Here is a 16,986-nt window from a genome sequence, read left to right on the forward strand (position 1 = left end):
TGCACTGTTGGAGGTTTTCGAGTACTAGCAGAGTCCAAAAAGCACCATCTAATATTCCTGCTGAGTGTGGCTAACATCCCAAGTGCATGCATTTTTTAACACAAGCTAGAACATCTTGAGTAAGAGCACAGAGTAGTTAATAAACTTAGGAGAGAGAAAACATAAGAAAAAAAGGAAGATTATTACCTACTACCTTTGGAAACATTACTGTCCCAGATGTGGCATTCAGACTTTCTGTATCACTCATGTTTTGTACTTCACTGAATTCATAAACATGCTCCTGAGCTGTATTATATTGTAATGGCTTGACTCAATTTTGAAAGGAAAGACTGCAACTTCCAAATGTTAATTCAGGAGAAAGATATTTGTAACAGATCTTAATCCTCAAACTTATTTACAAAGGTCACTGGCCTATGAGGATACTGTTTGTTTCTTAAATTACAATATGAGCAGTGAATCACTGTAGTGAGCAGTTTAGCTTAGCTCAGTTAACTTTGCATATTCAAAGAGGAAAAGAATACGTTCTTCCTCAAGATCTACTGTTTCTGAGAAGTTTTATTTTTCAGATTAAAACGGAAGCCACCAAAAATCTTTCTTGATATTTCAAGTAGTACTTCTAATATCCATATCAAATTCATTGTTGAAGAAACCTTTGTGAGACAATGGACTTTTGTTTTTATAATGTCCCACTCAGTCTATTGTATTTATATACAAAGCGATATCATACCTTACTATTCAAACATCCTTGGTCTTTCAAAAACAGAAAAACAGATGTAAAAAAAATGCACCGAAAAACAAGATACACCTGATTAAAAACTGTTATACGGAGCATAAGAAAATGTAACCTAATGTATGTCTCAAAATAGACCAACCTCATGGCACAACTCATCTCGCCTCACTTCAACCATCTAGAAATTAAGACTTCCAGACTAAAGCAGTCATTTAGTCAAAGAAGAGGAAGGCAGTTAATCATCACTGGGGATTCTTTATCTTGGGTTAAGATTAAATGGGCTAAATAAGGTTTTACATTGAAAAAAACACCAACAAAATGAAATCTAGAATACCTACCCGAATTTTTCTAATTTGAAGAAAGACAAAACAAGTGAAACAAGTGGAGTGATACTGTTGGGTTGGGGAGTGGAGAAGGGACAGTATTGTTAGTACAAGCTTTAATTTGAATAGAAAAACAACACAAATATCAATGGTTTGTTTTACTTAAAAATAGACTTAGATCCTAACCCTGTAATACCAGAGTCACTGCATTTTCTATCACCACTGGACTTGCTTGGCTGCAATACTAAAACTGATTTTTAAGTGACTGGAGATCTGACTATATAAATACTCAGGCCTTTGTGGACCAGATTCAGAATTTTATTTTGCTAATTACTGTGATCAAGTGAAATACCATGGAAAGAAAATTAAGCACTGATGGTTTTATCAATATGGCAACAACAGCTTCATTTACAACTGAGAGAGTCATAGAATCATAGAATTGTTTGGGTTGGAAGGGATGTTCAAGATCACCTAGTTTCAATAAAGGACATATTCGAGTAGGTAATAAAACTATGCTGATTCAAATTATGGCTTACTGATTATTTTGAAGATGCAATATCATCTATTTATTACAATATGTTGTCCTGCCTCCATTTTTAAATTGATATTATCAATGAAACATATCCCTGGCAAAAGACTAGGCAACTGTCACAGAGGGCAGAGGTAATGTTTATACATTATAAGTTTCACCAAGAAAAAGTAAATTATTTGATAGACAAATGGATAACATAAGTAGTGAGGATTCAAAGCCAACTCGTCTCCTTTCTATCTGTTCTATCTTTCTTGCAAAATCAGGTTCCCTATTTTAGTAGTACTTTTGGCTGTGCCTGATTTTTATGGAGTACCCATAACCCACAGAACCATGTCCAGTTGAAAACCAAGCTCCATACATGAAGAATGTAAATGTCACAGGTTGAGATAAGAACAGTCCAGTAACTAAGGTATAGTGCAAAACTACTATTGCCACCACCAATGATAATAATGATAAGGGAATTAACATGGGGAAAGAATATAAAACTAAAAGGGGAAAGGAAAAAGCCCCAATAAACACAAGTAACGCACAATACTACCCATCAACCAATACCCAGCCCGACCCCGGCAGTGAACTGGGCCTTCTGGGTAACTCCCCCCAGTTACTGGGCATGACGTGCTGTGCTATGGAATACCCCTTTGGCTACTTTGGGTCAGGTGTCCTGTCTCTGCTTCCTCCCAGCTTCTTGTGCCTCTCCTTACTGGTAGAACATGAGAGACTGAAAAGTCCTTGATTGGGATAAGCACTAATTATCAACAACTAAAAACATCAGTGTGTTAACAGCATCGTTCTCAGACTAAAGTCATAAACACAGCACTGCATCAGCTACAAAGAAGGAGAAAAATAACTGGTACAGACAAACCTAGGACACTGAAGAATTTGAACGTACATGTGTGAAAACTAAGATGACTAAGATCAAAGTCTATCTATCTGTTATATTCCTTGACAAATTAAAGCAGTAGTGCAGTGCTCTATAACTGTCAATTTAAATATATATATGCATACTCTCAGTTTAACAGGCTTCAGGCCACTTAAACCAAAATATGCTTCTAATTTACAGCTCTGATTTATTTAAATGCTAATCCTTCTAGATCAATTGAATTTGTATTACACTTTTCACAAAACAGCTGCCATAATTCTTTCTCTTTGAATATGCTGTCAGAAATGACTGAATTTTTCTTAAAAATCAGATAAATCTGCTTGTACATACAAAGCCCCTTTGTGACTGCTTGCTTAGGTGTTAATATTTTTTTGATTTCTGGTTGTTTATTTTAAGCCTGATAGGCTAGCAGTTGATGGATGAAGTACAACTACTAATTAATTTGCTGGAGAGTAGCAGTACAGGTTATCAAAAAGCCATAAATCAAGCTCCTACTTAGGGATACTGGAAAGTGCATTAGACCAATTTAAGCAACTTTTAAATAAGATACTTCAGCTCTAGATAATTTCAATTTTATTTTATATTCATTTTCATTAGCACCATACGATAAAAGCACTGGTAAAGCAACAATCTGGAATAACTAATTCAACAACAGAAGGCGGTACTGGGTAAAATCTCTCTGAAAGCTACTTCCTTACAACATTTTTAAAAGTACATTCTCTTCACTGTATGCAGCACATCATAAGATAAATATAAATATTTATATTTAATACATAGTCTTTGTATTTATACCTAGAATAAGATGATGTAAGGCTACCATTTAATAGAAACCCTTTTATACAACATCACTAAGGACAGCTGTCTTCTGGGCAGTCTTATGTTCACAGGCAGCTGCTACATGTCCTTGTAGAATTTTTAGTCAGTGTATCAGCGTATCAGGGGAGGTCATCAGCCCCTTTAGTCACAAACCTAGCCTGATGGCCAGCTATTATTTGCATTTGGGAAACAAATTCAAACCCATGAAGGAAATTAATATTGGATTTTTGGGTTCATGTCTTACAAAATAATGATTTGGGTATTTCAGCTGACCTGCCCTCAATTCCAAATTCAGTAAAGTTATCAGATATTCAGAGATCTGTCCTTGCGAAAAATCTAGAAGCTTCAACCTGGCGTAGTTTCAGTATTAAAAATCTTAAAACCTTTAAAACTTCAGGTTTCTGCTTTAGTTTACATTTGATTTTGCATCATGTTCAAAATGAGACACTCTTGTAAATCAGAGAATGATAACTAGTGTTACTCTGTAACTACACAGCCATGAAGAGAAACATAAATACAATACCCTGCTTTTACTTTAGCTATTCACCTATTTGCCTTTCATTATCTGTAGACCACCCAAGATTAATTAATTCATTATGAGCCAAATACTTTTTCTAAGTAAATTTTCAGCCACAGAGTGAATTCATTGTTTTTTCCCATTTTTTGCATTACTGCACACAAAAGCACTAAAAGCTTAAAAACCCACAAAAATTAGCAATGCATTCCTTACAGGCACTTGAGATAATATTCCTGCAAAATCCATGACTTCTGTATTCCAGCAGTTTCCATCTCCAGTTTGACTGAGTTAAAGTCAGTAAATATTTAGTCACATTTACAAGACTGATTTTCCAACAAACTGAGATCTCCCCCAGATTCTATCTGCAAATTGCTAAGTTATGACTGTCATTTATAAGTAATAAATAAGCATATATTTTAGAAATGAGTATACAATGTATGCGAGTGAATTTGTTCAGCAATGCTGAACATGCTTTCAGTCTGCTAGAGGGTTCATGGCTCTCAACTGGGTGTCAGCACCAGCTACTCTTCAGCATATCATTAAACAGGCTATGAACTTTCAAAGTGAGAAAGCTGGCAAACAACTAACATTAATATGGTCTCTCACATAGTTTGGGTGTCAGTTTCTGAACACTTTGAGCTAATACTCTTTAGAACCACACATTTGATCAAGTTCCCACTGAATATCTTACACTGATTTCTCTAATTAGAATTCCCCACCACCTAATTTCTATGCAGTGAAATACTATATAAATGCCAATACCATAAAACCACTGTCTTACTCCATACCATTATATAAAAAATAGAGTATGCTTACTTTACCCTAGGCCATCTATTCTTTCCTGAAATGTCAGGCTTAATTGCTTTATGGTATCTACCAGCAAAGGAAATGTACAGCAGCAAGTCACTTGTACCATATATTCAAAAAAAGTGCAACTCCATCAAACGTACCTCCACAAGCCTGCTGGTATGTTCTCGAAATATAGCAGCATATTCCTTTATTTCTTTCTCTCTTCCATTTTTAGCAGCTTCAATGAGAACTAGAAGTGGAACAGTGGTATCCAAGAAGGAGTCTGAGATATGATCTATAATGGCTTTACGGAGCTGCAAAAGAAAGCATTACATTAGTATCTGCTAAGTGGACTATTTATTAAAGCCTACTGTAGTTACTGTCTATTAGTATTTTACAACATAAACCTGTACACACTGTAGTCCTGCATTATTTGAAAGATTATGTGTCTGAAACCTACTGCAGTTGCAATTTATCTATTACACAGAAAACTATTTAATTTTAGGGACAATTTTAATATCCCACTACCTAAATATGCATGTTTGTAGGTGTGAGTGTATGTGTGTGTGAGCACAGATACATAAAATACTTCAAACATGTAGTACTTCTGTTGAAATCAAGGGAGCCAAACAAATATTCATGTTCCTTGATGAACAGCATGATTCCACATATGAAAAATTACTGTTAGACCAAACCTAATGTCTCCTGGGTACTCCTTCTTGAAGTTCAGATGCCAAGGGAGACGGCTGTTTCATTTTATAAAGAAAATATTATGTTTATACTCAGAAAACAGTCTACATCACATGTTTTCATAGTTGTAAAATTACCCAAATATTTTCAACATTGTTGGAAAACCCAGCAATACAGTTTGATTTACAAAATGCTAGTCTTCATGGTAATTATACCAGTAAGTTTACTGATTATGCCACCTGAACATAGAGTAATAGAGCAAGAACTATAAATGGGTCTGAAGTTCAATTTTCTCTACTTAAATTAGTTGTTCTTGAACTTTTAAAGTTATTGAAGAACAAATTACATCTCTGAGATTAGGCTTCATGCAAAGTTACAACTGATCACTGGGACATTACATCACCTAATTCCATGTTATAAACCCACACATGGCAATCATTCATTTTAATCACAGAACACTACAAGAAATGTACCAATTGTAACAATACGTGCAATGCAACTAAATTATTAAGTTTCAACTTTAATTTCCTACTGCAAAAAAATTTTTTACAATATATGGAAAAGATATGGATTGGAACAGAAAAGAACACAAAAGGCTTTTTTTTAAGCTCTTAAATGCTGACAGCATTGTTGCCAAAGGAGGTGGTTTTACTTGGCATTTTGCTCCAATATATCTATGTGAAACTCAGTAGAAGTAAAAAGTCACACAGCCAGAAAAATGTAAGAAACCACAATCTTTTTCATGCTGTTGTCCTTGCAGGTACTGAAGTGAATATGCACAACAGAAATAATAGTAGATAAGTCATTTGATTATCAAGACAAGATTTAGATATGAATTCCTCCACTAGATTTTGGGTAAACTCACCTTCTAAAGCCAGTTCTCATTGACTCACCAGGCACATGTGACAGACAACTCTTCCAAAAAATGCAGGTAAGCTTATGTTTGGAACCTTTATCTACCTTCTGACTTACTGTAACTTACCACATTAGGATATACTATCTGGATATGTTCTCAAAAGTAATTTTCACAGGCAGAGGCTATAGGTTTCCAAGACAAAAATAGATTTTTAGTGTCATGTTCACATTCCCAGCTTTAATTTGTGGAATAACAGTTTAAAAATTAAGATTTCAATTTACAATAATCAGAAACAGAAGTCTGTTAAATCATATCCATGGCCAGTGATCCATTACACTAAGAGAAATATTTTTGTGTTCTGCATAGCCCAGATTGTAGGACTTTTGCAGCCTTCATTGATTATTTGAGAACCAGTGACTGCAATAACCTTAGTCACATTTGTGGCGAGCTCGAGGCATCCAATTTTCGAAGCAGCAGCCTAATATAATGTCGCATCACATATTTCTTTGCTGCAGCTTTTCACTGGTTTATTTGGTTTAATTAACCTTTCACATATAAACTGTCATTACTATTTTGTTCTAAAAAATACTCTCTCCTGCAATTAAAAGGTAAAAAGCATCTTCTTAAAACACAAGATAATGCTGTGTCTTTGCTGAATACAAACCTGTTTGAAATTATGTTCCCATTTCAGCTATGGGTAGCAATACATGAGGCTGAGATTTTCAAAAGATGTCTTGCACAGCATTAAAGAATGAAGAAATACAATATAGAACAAAGAAAGGAAAAAGCCAAAAGAAAAAAGGAGTATCTGAAGCAGTATCTATTTCTCTTCATCCTAATTAAAACAATAATTTTTCACTATCCGGTAAGTCTGTTTCTGACTCTGGCCACCTCTACAGCAAAATGCTAAAAGCTAAGTAGCCATACCAGGAGACACATAAAGTGACAAAGAATAGCACCAGCAGTGTTAGCAGGCTAAGGAACTAAGTAACTAAGGAAGTTACTGTGCGATAATTAATTTTTTTCTCATACTTCTAAGTAAAAGAGACACCATCAGAAGAGGGAAGATAGAGGGAGAACGATATTGGACAAACTAATATTTAAGTTGCAAGGTCTTATTCTTACCCTTTGAGCAGATTGTTACAGAAGTGGAAGCATGGAGCTTTTTTCTTTTGATATTGAAGTGCATTGAAAAATAACATAGAAACATGCTGTTTATAAAAGATGGGGCATAAGGTTGTCCAAAAAAAGTGGAGGGTAGAGAAGAAAATCCCAGAAGCTGTTTACAATGCTATTAAGAATCCGTATCCTGATGAGTACAGAAAACAGTGCTTGCCTCTATTTGCCTATTGCTTCACAAGACTACATTGGCAAAAGTCCTGGAAAAACTAAAGATTAGTTTTATTGATGGCTCTGTCTCTGCTGTTTCAAAGGAATGCCAGGAAGGCAATCTTCTTTATGTCCAGAAAAAGCTATCCATGGTGAAAAAGCAACACAGAAATATAAGAATATCATCAGGAATAACACATCTATTAAAAAAAAAGAACAACAACCAACCAAAACTCTGGAGCAACAATAGGAGGAACATCTGTGCAGTCTATTCACGGTATGCTGGAAAACAACTGGGAGGAAAGAACTGAGTATGGTAATTTCTCAGAAGTAGAAATTGGACTGAATAGGCAATTTCTTCCTAAATATTCATACAGCTCTACTAGGCAGGGAAGCAGTGATCTAGGTAAAACTGCACACACAGAAATGACATGCTACATCTCTGGCACAATACCAGTACAAATCAAAACAAAAAAGAATAGTTTAAAATCCCCACAAGTGCTGGCCAAGTTCCTGAATGAATACAAATAACTTCATTTGAAAAGATAGAGATTTTTAAAACTTGCAGAATACACTGTTCTTGAGATACTTACTTTTGCCATTGAGTCTTGCCAGATACAAGAAGCCTTCCTTTGCTTTACTTACTGTGGTCTACAAAGACATTCCATAGGGACCCATAGCATAACCCATTGTCAGCTGGTGACTGCATCAGCACTTATATGACAGTTTTGTTTATTGTACATAACACCGAAGAGATTTCAAAAGTACACCTTCATATGGTTTCATCTTCAACCCCAGCTTTGCAGAGGTATCCCAGTAATTGGCTAAAATCTAACTACATTGTGCACATCTTAGCCCCAAGCCTAGTATGAGTGTCTTATATGAGACAAGCTGTGGTGCTCCATAACATTCAAAAAAAAATTAAGTATTATAAAAGCTGTAACTGTAGACCAAATAACAATGTTCATGTGCTGAGAGGCAGAATAATGAATGTTGTAAGTGAAAGCAAGTAAGACTACTGCAATACCTGCAGGCATAGAATTTGCAATTTCATGTTTCCCAGATCAGGAATTAGACATGCAGTAAGCACTCCTTCTAAAACAATTCTTATACAATTCACATGTATGAATACAGAACAGGATGAAGTAGATTAAGTATTTCTCATAAATGCCTTCCAGTGGAAAATGTCAAGAAAGCATACAGCCACTCTGGTTCGAGAAAACTACTGGTTCTAGATTGACTGTAAATTGGGAATGATTACATTCAGCCTCAGCGTTTTATAAAAATTTCTCGAAACACACAAATTGAATTATTTAGTAGATTTTAAACACTGTAATAGAGTCAGTAAACTGTTATAAGGTTAAGTAATGGACATGACGGTAGGACAGAAGGGAAATAAATGTTCCTAGACACACTGAGCCTGTGATCTAAGATGCTGGATATCTGATCTGAACATATTTTTGAAATTAGATAGCTAGTTAGTTGTAGACACTAGATTTATATTATATTCATATCATCTTTCAAGGCTGGCCGTGGTTGATTACTGGGGGACATGAAGGAAGTTATTCATCACCTTGAAGCACAGGCTGGCTTCTAGGACTGTTCACAAAGTTGGGAGGGATATTCTTCCATCAGGGAGCTGACAAATAGCCACAGCTAGAGAAAGCATGAAAGCAGTGTGTGCTCATGTTTTGTGCAGCCATAAAGTTTCATATAGTTGTTTGGGGCAGCCTTGCTAAAAGAACTGCTGGCTTTCTAGGTCATTTTATACTTTCAACATAATTTACAATTTTTCTCAAACATGTTCCTTGAAGAGAAAGGATTTAAACACAGCTAATGTCTACTGTTCAATGTCTGCAGTACACTGAAGTTGCAGATTTTGGTGCATGTGTTACATTAGTTTTAGGATATTGGGATGAAAAATGGGTGCGTGGACTGTGGACCAGGTATTCCAAGGACCCTTTTTTGTTGTATGAGTTTTTACAACTGTATAGAACTAGACATAGTGAGTCAGTGATCCTTTCAAGGTATCTGTTCCAACAATCAGTAATAATTCAATCTTATTTAAAATAAAATTCCTCTTGATGTCCAAAGTGCATTACCAGTATATTTCTAAAGCAAATACATATTTAGACACGTACACATGAAGAGCTTTGTTTATGTACATACATATAATTCAGCTGGTATCATTTGCTAGGGTTTTTTCCCCTTACTTCTGAAAATTTGCATGCATATATTCTGTGGAATAGTGCAATTGTCTTCAGTATTTTCTTAACATAGAAGAAATCTTTATTTTCAAAATGCAGTTCTACAAAACCTGAAAGAATAAATTTGGAAAAGCATCCCTCAAGTCTCCTTTTCTACCTTTTCAGTTCCCCAGGTTGCTTACCTGTCTGCGGAGGTCTCTTGTCTTCTTGCACATACTGTCTATTGCAACATTCAAGGCATTCCTTCTCTCTTTCTTGTCTGTCTGTAATAAATACGATAGAAAACACAACAACAGTTATTTGTGATCTCTTAGCATGTTCTTTGTGGTCTCAGTTCATCACAGCATTTCTTAAAGCATATATGCTTAAGGAATTTTTTGAATTTTAATACATTTCAGGAACCAGTACCACAATATTTACAGAATGCCAATTTCTAATGATAAGTATAATCTTCTGAATCAAAACATATGCTTTATTAGCAGTATATCTAAATGAAATTAAACACTTTTTTTTTTTCTTCTGAATTGCTGTAATACTCTGTTTATAGTGTAGGGTTATTTATGGAACAGCATTAATGTAATAATTATTGTATTGGCAATATAATGTAAGAGGGTGGTGAGACATTGGAACAGGTTGCTTAAAGAAGTTGTGGATGTCTCATCCCTGGCAGTGTTCAAGGGCCTTGGGTGACGCGGTCTAGTACAAGGTGTCCCTGCTCATGGCAGCAGGGTTGGAACTAGATAATCTTTAAGACTGCTTCCAACTATAACCATTATATGATTCTATTATTTATGCCAATCCATTATCACCAAATTCATATGACAAATCATATTATGTTTCTATAAGCCATTTATAAATTCAGATGCCCACAATGCAGTTTGGTATTGCTTTAGTCTACAGCATATATTATTTTACCCCTGTAAAACAAAACAGGTGAGTTTCAAAACGTTGCAATGCAAACATTCATTGTCAATGAAAATGGTCAATATCTTCATTTAACAGCACACTAGTTCTCAGCAACAATAGAAGACTGAGTTCTGAAGATTTTTGAGAGTTCTTCAGAGAATCAGTTGTATACTTACAAACAATCTTGGCCTTTTTTTTTTTTTATATCTAGCAGCAAAGTGGTTACATCATTATTAGTTATTTGAGAAGTGTAATTAACAGTTTTACTGTACTGCCAACCTTTCTTCTATACAATATTACCTTAGTATTTCTGTGTCTACTAGCTGTTTTGAATAATCTTTTTTTCATGTTCTTACAGAAACTATATGAAAATACAAAATGTCTGATGAACTTTGTTTCTCTAAAGCAGTCATTCATTACTCACTAGTTTGGACTGCCCTGGTCCAAAGGAAAGAAACCAGAAACAGTGAAAGTATCTTTGCATGAAGTTTTAAGTCAGTACACACCTCCAGGGAGAGGACCAGATTCTCAGAAATGTTGAAGAAATAATTATGTATACTGGTTATAGTATTTGGGCTTCAATTATAGTACATTAGGGAGTCTATTATTATGAACATGACTCTCATTTTATTAATCATACTAAAATAAATACTAGTGAAAACAAAAGTAGTAATGTATTTGAACAGAACAATATCCTTAATACTAAAGCAAAGACTAGACAAGATCAGGAAAGAACTTTTTACATTAAAAGTGAATGTGCCATGTAATAAATGCCTTGAAATGTTTAGTACATATTTAACTTAAAGGAAAAATTACTTCAAAAGATAAATCTTATATATTCAGAGTGACTTAGAAATTTTCCTATTACTTTACTTTTCTGAAATTGCTCACAGTCTTTGCAGGGAACAGCTGGTCAAACACGGGTCTTGGAGAGAGGTCTGAACTTCACTTTGAAACCATCAAGGAATCCCTGAAGGCACATAATGACTTTCTATTTCATAGTAATGGGACCATATTTCATACCAATGCTTGTATATGAACTGAAGTAAATAATGACTCTTCTACTAAATTTTCCAAGCTATTGTCAGCCTTTGCAACAAATCAATCCCTTCTAAACTGTGAGGTAAACAGGACCAGTAAAAGCATTGTGGATAAAACTCATCTTATGCCTATGCATTTTCAGATGACAAAAATGCAGTTTTGGTACATCCTTTAAAAGCTTTATATTTAGAGCCTATTTTTCTAAGATGACAAAAATCAATGTAAAACATTGGGATTTTTTTCAAGTTGTCTAGTAAGCTGTAACTTCAAAGATGGCAACTAATGATATAACTCGCTTTAAGCAAACCTAAATCTTTGAGGCAGCTAATATGAAATAACCTCACTCAGCAAGGGGCATAAAAATATTGAGCAGTGAACAAGGAAAAAATACTTCATTTGCAAACTCTTAATGTAATTGTCAATAGACAATGTCTAGAAAGCAAAACTAATAATAATTGAACTTATTCTTCACCTTGTGTTTTCCCCAAGAACTAAATACACTGTAAAAAGCAGCTTCGGACTATAGAATGTGGACAGGCTCAGAACGTGGGTAACCTCAAAACTGCAAACTCTCATTCTTCCTTAGATATTTGAACATCAAAAGAACACATTACTGTCTGGATCAACCCTTCTTACAAGGGTTTAAATATTTCAAAATCGTGTGCAGTCTGTTAAAGTCAGGGGGACACCTGATGACAAAGTCTACTCTAAATACTTCTAAATACGAATGGCCTTGTGCCATTTTGTCCAGCTTCTGTAAGGTATTGTCCATTGGGCCCAAGTACATTTGAATGCTGAATTACTCCTTTAAGTTTATACTCCTCTGCAGACTTCCATCTCAGATATACAACAGTAACAGTTCAAGATCTACACTATGATTACACTTTTATAGCTGCAAAATTCTGTATTTAATATTTTTAAAAGAGCTATTAAAACATCTCTATGCAATATTCCACTTTCCAGTAATGCAGATAATGCCTGTGTTTGCAATACTCTGCATCTGTTTGTCAATTAACATTCTTCTCATGACTGCTGTACTTAAAAACAAGCAAGTCTATCCTGAAGTAGTTCATTCTTGTACAGGATGACTGAGTTAAAGAAATGGCTAGGAAAATTATGCACATTTTTCTAGGCCCTGGATTTCAAAAGTCATGCAGTTGAGCTCTCTCCTTTCAGTTTTTCTGCACTCAGCTAGAGTTTTATTCTGTAAAATATATATAATAACAACTATATGGCTCCCTTGTGAAGATATTATAAGAAATATCCAGCTCCTATTTCAATGCACTTTTAACATATGGAAAATTTTACAAGCACTGTCGTATTATTATTAATACTCCACTAAGTGAAAACAAGTATTTTTAATTAACACTGCATAGCCTGAAGACAAATGCTGAGTATTGCCAATAATACATGCCTATTTATTTCACACACTGGCATGTAGCGTTAGTTGCATGACTCAAAAACTGCATGTTCAGAAAATCTTTTCTGACAGATTTTCATTCAAAACAGTACATATCTAAGGGCAGATTCTCTGTTGAAACAAATCACCATATCTCCATTATTTTTAATGGAGGAGTTCTTTTGCATCAGCAGGGGACCATGACCTTCATGGTTATTACAGATCCTTCTGCACTCCAAGGTGTCAAGATGCAAAATAATATGTTTTTATTAGCCACACAATGTAAAGACTCAAGAACATGTCTGCAGTGGGATCTTTTGTGGGTATACGCCAACAGTTAACAGTATTAACAAAGACAACAGTAATTCAACAACATTCACAATTTATTGAGTTGAAGCGGTAGATTAAACAAAGATATATCATTATTCTGATAAGGTTTTGAATTTCACTTTGTTTATACTACTGAAGTGCTACAAACATTTACCCAACAGTTGCACTAGTGTCTCCCATCTGAAAACTCATCATTAAATTATAAAGAATATTTGGGGCAGAACTACTTAAGTGATCATCTAAACTCTTCAAGTACTGAGGCTAACAGATATGGACTAAATTTATGAAAAAGGATATAAAAAAGGATATATAAAGAACACAATCAGCCATAGGTATTAAAACAGTAAATACAATAAGCATTCATTATGTGAATCCAAGATTACCCCCTTTAGCCATAATCAAGAATTCAGTTACAACACAGAAATGGTCACATTAGCAGTACTAAAATAAACAAGACATGTCCAAGTGAAATGGAGATATTTTATCGGGGTATGTACTGGTGATAATATATTAACAAGGATTTCCTTAAATCTGGCAAGGCCACACTCCTTGTCTCCTTTTAGTCATCATCAGAGAAAGTAACCCTCTGAAGGTTCTGAGCCTCTACTTGCTAGGTGAGAGACACCTAGTTTGGTAGGTTGGAGTTTTGTCTTCTGATTAGTCCCCAGAAATACTCATTTCATATTAAAAAAAAAACTAAATTCATAAAGCACCCTTGATATTTTGGACATATCCACCTGAAATAGGTACCAAGATTTCAATACAAAGTAATTGTTTTTTAAAAGTACCTATACATGTTCAAAAACATGTCTGTAGACTCTAATTATTCAATGCTGTGGTGTATAAGGGAGCAATATTAATTTATCACATCCACGGTGAGATCAAATATCTTCTGAATTCTGTATTCCAGAACAGCAGGAGTCTTAGCTATAAACCTAACCTACTTTACTTTAGTCCTAAAGGATTCCTTCAAGTATTCTTATGGCAACAACACAGTGAGGACATTCTATAGCCATGCCATTAGGCAGGGCCTCAAGATACAACTGCTGAATTAAGATCTAGATTGCAAACAGGAGAAGCGGTCAGGATGTATCTGGGTCCCCTACACAGGAATAGTGATTTTGAAGAAGTGAATGAAAATCCTGGAGCTTCAGCCTCACTCTGAATTTTTAATAACTGTCCTCCTCATCCAAGTTGTCTGTAAAGGAATAAATACATGCAGGAACTGGTCAGTATAAGGTTTTAAACAGAATGCATCAATATAAGCTGAATTAGATCATACATGTCTCTGTATGCCATTGACTACAGAAACTGCACAGCAGTAAACAATCTTGTAAGGCACCCTGACTTTTTTTCCTTAGACACCACTCTAAAGAATTATTTGTAAACATGCAAAATAGGCTTGAGATTCAGGGCATTTGTGATGTTTGAGGATATTCAGATACAAGTTCATCTTGCATGCCTGGGCTTACCTATTGGTTTAAATCAACAGGTTAAAAGCAAGCAAGCAAGCAAGCAGTGATACTTCACTGGGATGTTTGAAACTACATAAATGACTAAAAACAACCTTAGAACCTTAATCCATATTGTACTCTCCTGAAAATAGGTTTCCATACTTAAAAGGCCTAAGGCCAGAAACCGAGCACATATTTGATTTCCTGGAATGTGTCTGTTCCTAAACATTAGATAAAAAATAAATCCAGCACACTAGCATGATTTTCTTTGCTTATCTCCAGCAGCTGTATCATGACTCTGTGATAAACATCTTTTGATTTAGTTCAATGTATCCAAGGACAATTATGTTTTTAAAAAGACTAGCTTATTTACTGAAATTAGTTCACTATGGAAATATCAAAAGAATGTCAAGCTCAAAAGTAAACACAATTCAATACAACAATATATTAATAAATGTCAGAGCTCTAATTAAATGACTGATTATTTCAGGCTATGTGTTGACTGACAATAATTCTGCAACTCAATTTTTATGGGGTCCTGTACATTGCACCTTAATAAAAAAAAAAAAACAAACAAACCCTCACCCAACCTGAATAAGATATTAACACAAAGTCACAGTCCCTACAGAGGTAGCAGCCATTTTATGCCTGCTGTTAAAATTTAACATTTATTATTTTTTGATATATGGTGCTTATAAATGTTTCCTCTTTTGAATTATAAAATCATTTTGAATTCTAGACAAAACTAACTGATAAAAAAAAAAGTTATATAAAAAGCAGCTTCACAGCTGCTTTTGAAGCTGCTTTTGAAACAATGCTGTCATTACTTGGGAAAATTCTCAGCATGAGTTTCCTGTGCAAAGACAGAAATAAGATTTTTAATTTTTTTTTCATATCCAGTTCATAGAAACAGTGATCTTTCAAATCCTGCTTTGCAATTAAACAAAGTTAACACAACTGCAAGGATCTGTATCAAAAAAAAAAACAAAAACCAACAAACCATAAGCCTTTATAAGGGAAGATCCAGTTCAATCCTGTTGTAGTCTTCATTTATATTTAAACATATGAACTAACAAAGAAGGGGCAAGAGGCTTGTTGATTACAGGGGGCTTGCTTCTGGTAAAATTAGTTAACACAGTGCTTCAGCCATTAACAAGTAAACAGAACTAATTTCACTGCTTACATTCTTTGCTGGGAAAAGGCAAAGGACTTGTCACCTTTAAGGTCACATGAAGAGTGAAGAAATCTTGAGATGAGTGCTTTTAGAAGTGCCAAGTCTGGGGTAGCCACACCACAAGAATGGTAACAGTGCCCCAGAAACATGATGGGAATAGCATAATAGAACATGGAAAGTCCAAATCAGCAATGCTGGAATAACCTCTGTCTCTCACAGCTCTTGCCAAAGTGAGGCCTCAGGGCAGCTATTTCCATATGGAGAACCTCCTTCCTTCTGACATCTCCTGGGGAACAAGTTAACTAGAACTGTATAATCTAAACCCTTCTCTGATCAGTGGGCCTTACTGTAGTCAATCTGCTTGCCACTAGGCTGCTGTGTGGGGCCCCTCTCTGCCCCTTGCTCCGTGCACGGCCCATGCTAGCTACAGGATCTGCACCATGAAGCAACAGACACTTCTCTGGCATTAGACCCCTTGGAGACCCTGTATTTCTTGGGGCACAGTAAGTATACTATTGCCAGAATGTGAAAATCAAGCTTCAATCAGCTGTCTTCTCATCTAACAGATCTTTGTACTCAAATGCATCTGGCTTCTTAGTTCAATCTAATATAAAGAAGAGATTTCTCAAGCAAGTTTTCTTTCTTACTGCCTTCTTGTCTCATTTTAGACTGATAAATCCTTCAGTCCTGTTGCTGTTCAGTCCCAGTCCTACAGTTTCCAGAACAGTAGGAAGAAAACCTCTTTTAACTAATAGGGAAAATCAAAGAAATGTAAAGGCTGTTAAGAACCTCTTTCTACTTCCTTGTACCAATTTGTGTACTGCTAGGCCCCAGGAATATTTGCTTTACATGAAGAATTAATGGAAACAGTACTTTACCCTTCAAATTTTCAACTTGCTCCTCAAACTACAACTTCCATGTTCTTGTCAATAAAAGACAAGATCCCTTGTTGAATGTCATATGTCTAGTTAAATAAACCCAAACTATGATATCCAAAGGTATAGATATCACTA

At 35.1% G+C, this 16,986-nt stretch overlaps 1 protein-coding gene across 1 annotated transcript in view; it reads right to left on the reverse strand.

The window, feature by feature from the left end:
- The window catches only part of CTNNA3 (catenin alpha 3), a 379,762-nt gene that overhangs the window by 180,052 nt on the left and 182,724 nt on the right, over positions 1 to 16,986 (reverse strand). Inside the window, exons 4-5 of the mRNA XM_057421525.1 lie at positions 9,852 to 9,932; positions 4,749 to 4,901 (exon numbers count right to left, since the gene is read on the reverse strand). Coding sequence (XP_057277508.1) covers positions 4,749 to 4,901; positions 9,852 to 9,932 — 234 coding nt within the window. The remainder of the gene's footprint in view (positions 1 to 4,748; positions 4,902 to 9,851; positions 9,933 to 16,986) is intronic.

Source organism: Pezoporus wallicus, unplaced genomic scaffold, assembly GCF_028554395.1.
Source record: "Pezoporus wallicus isolate ANWC-B61680 ecotype Strahan unplaced genomic scaffold, APGP_CSIRO_Pwel_v1 contig_4816, whole genome shotgun sequence".
NCBI classification, from domain to species: domain Eukaryota; kingdom Metazoa; phylum Chordata; class Aves; order Psittaciformes; family Psittacidae; genus Pezoporus; species Pezoporus wallicus.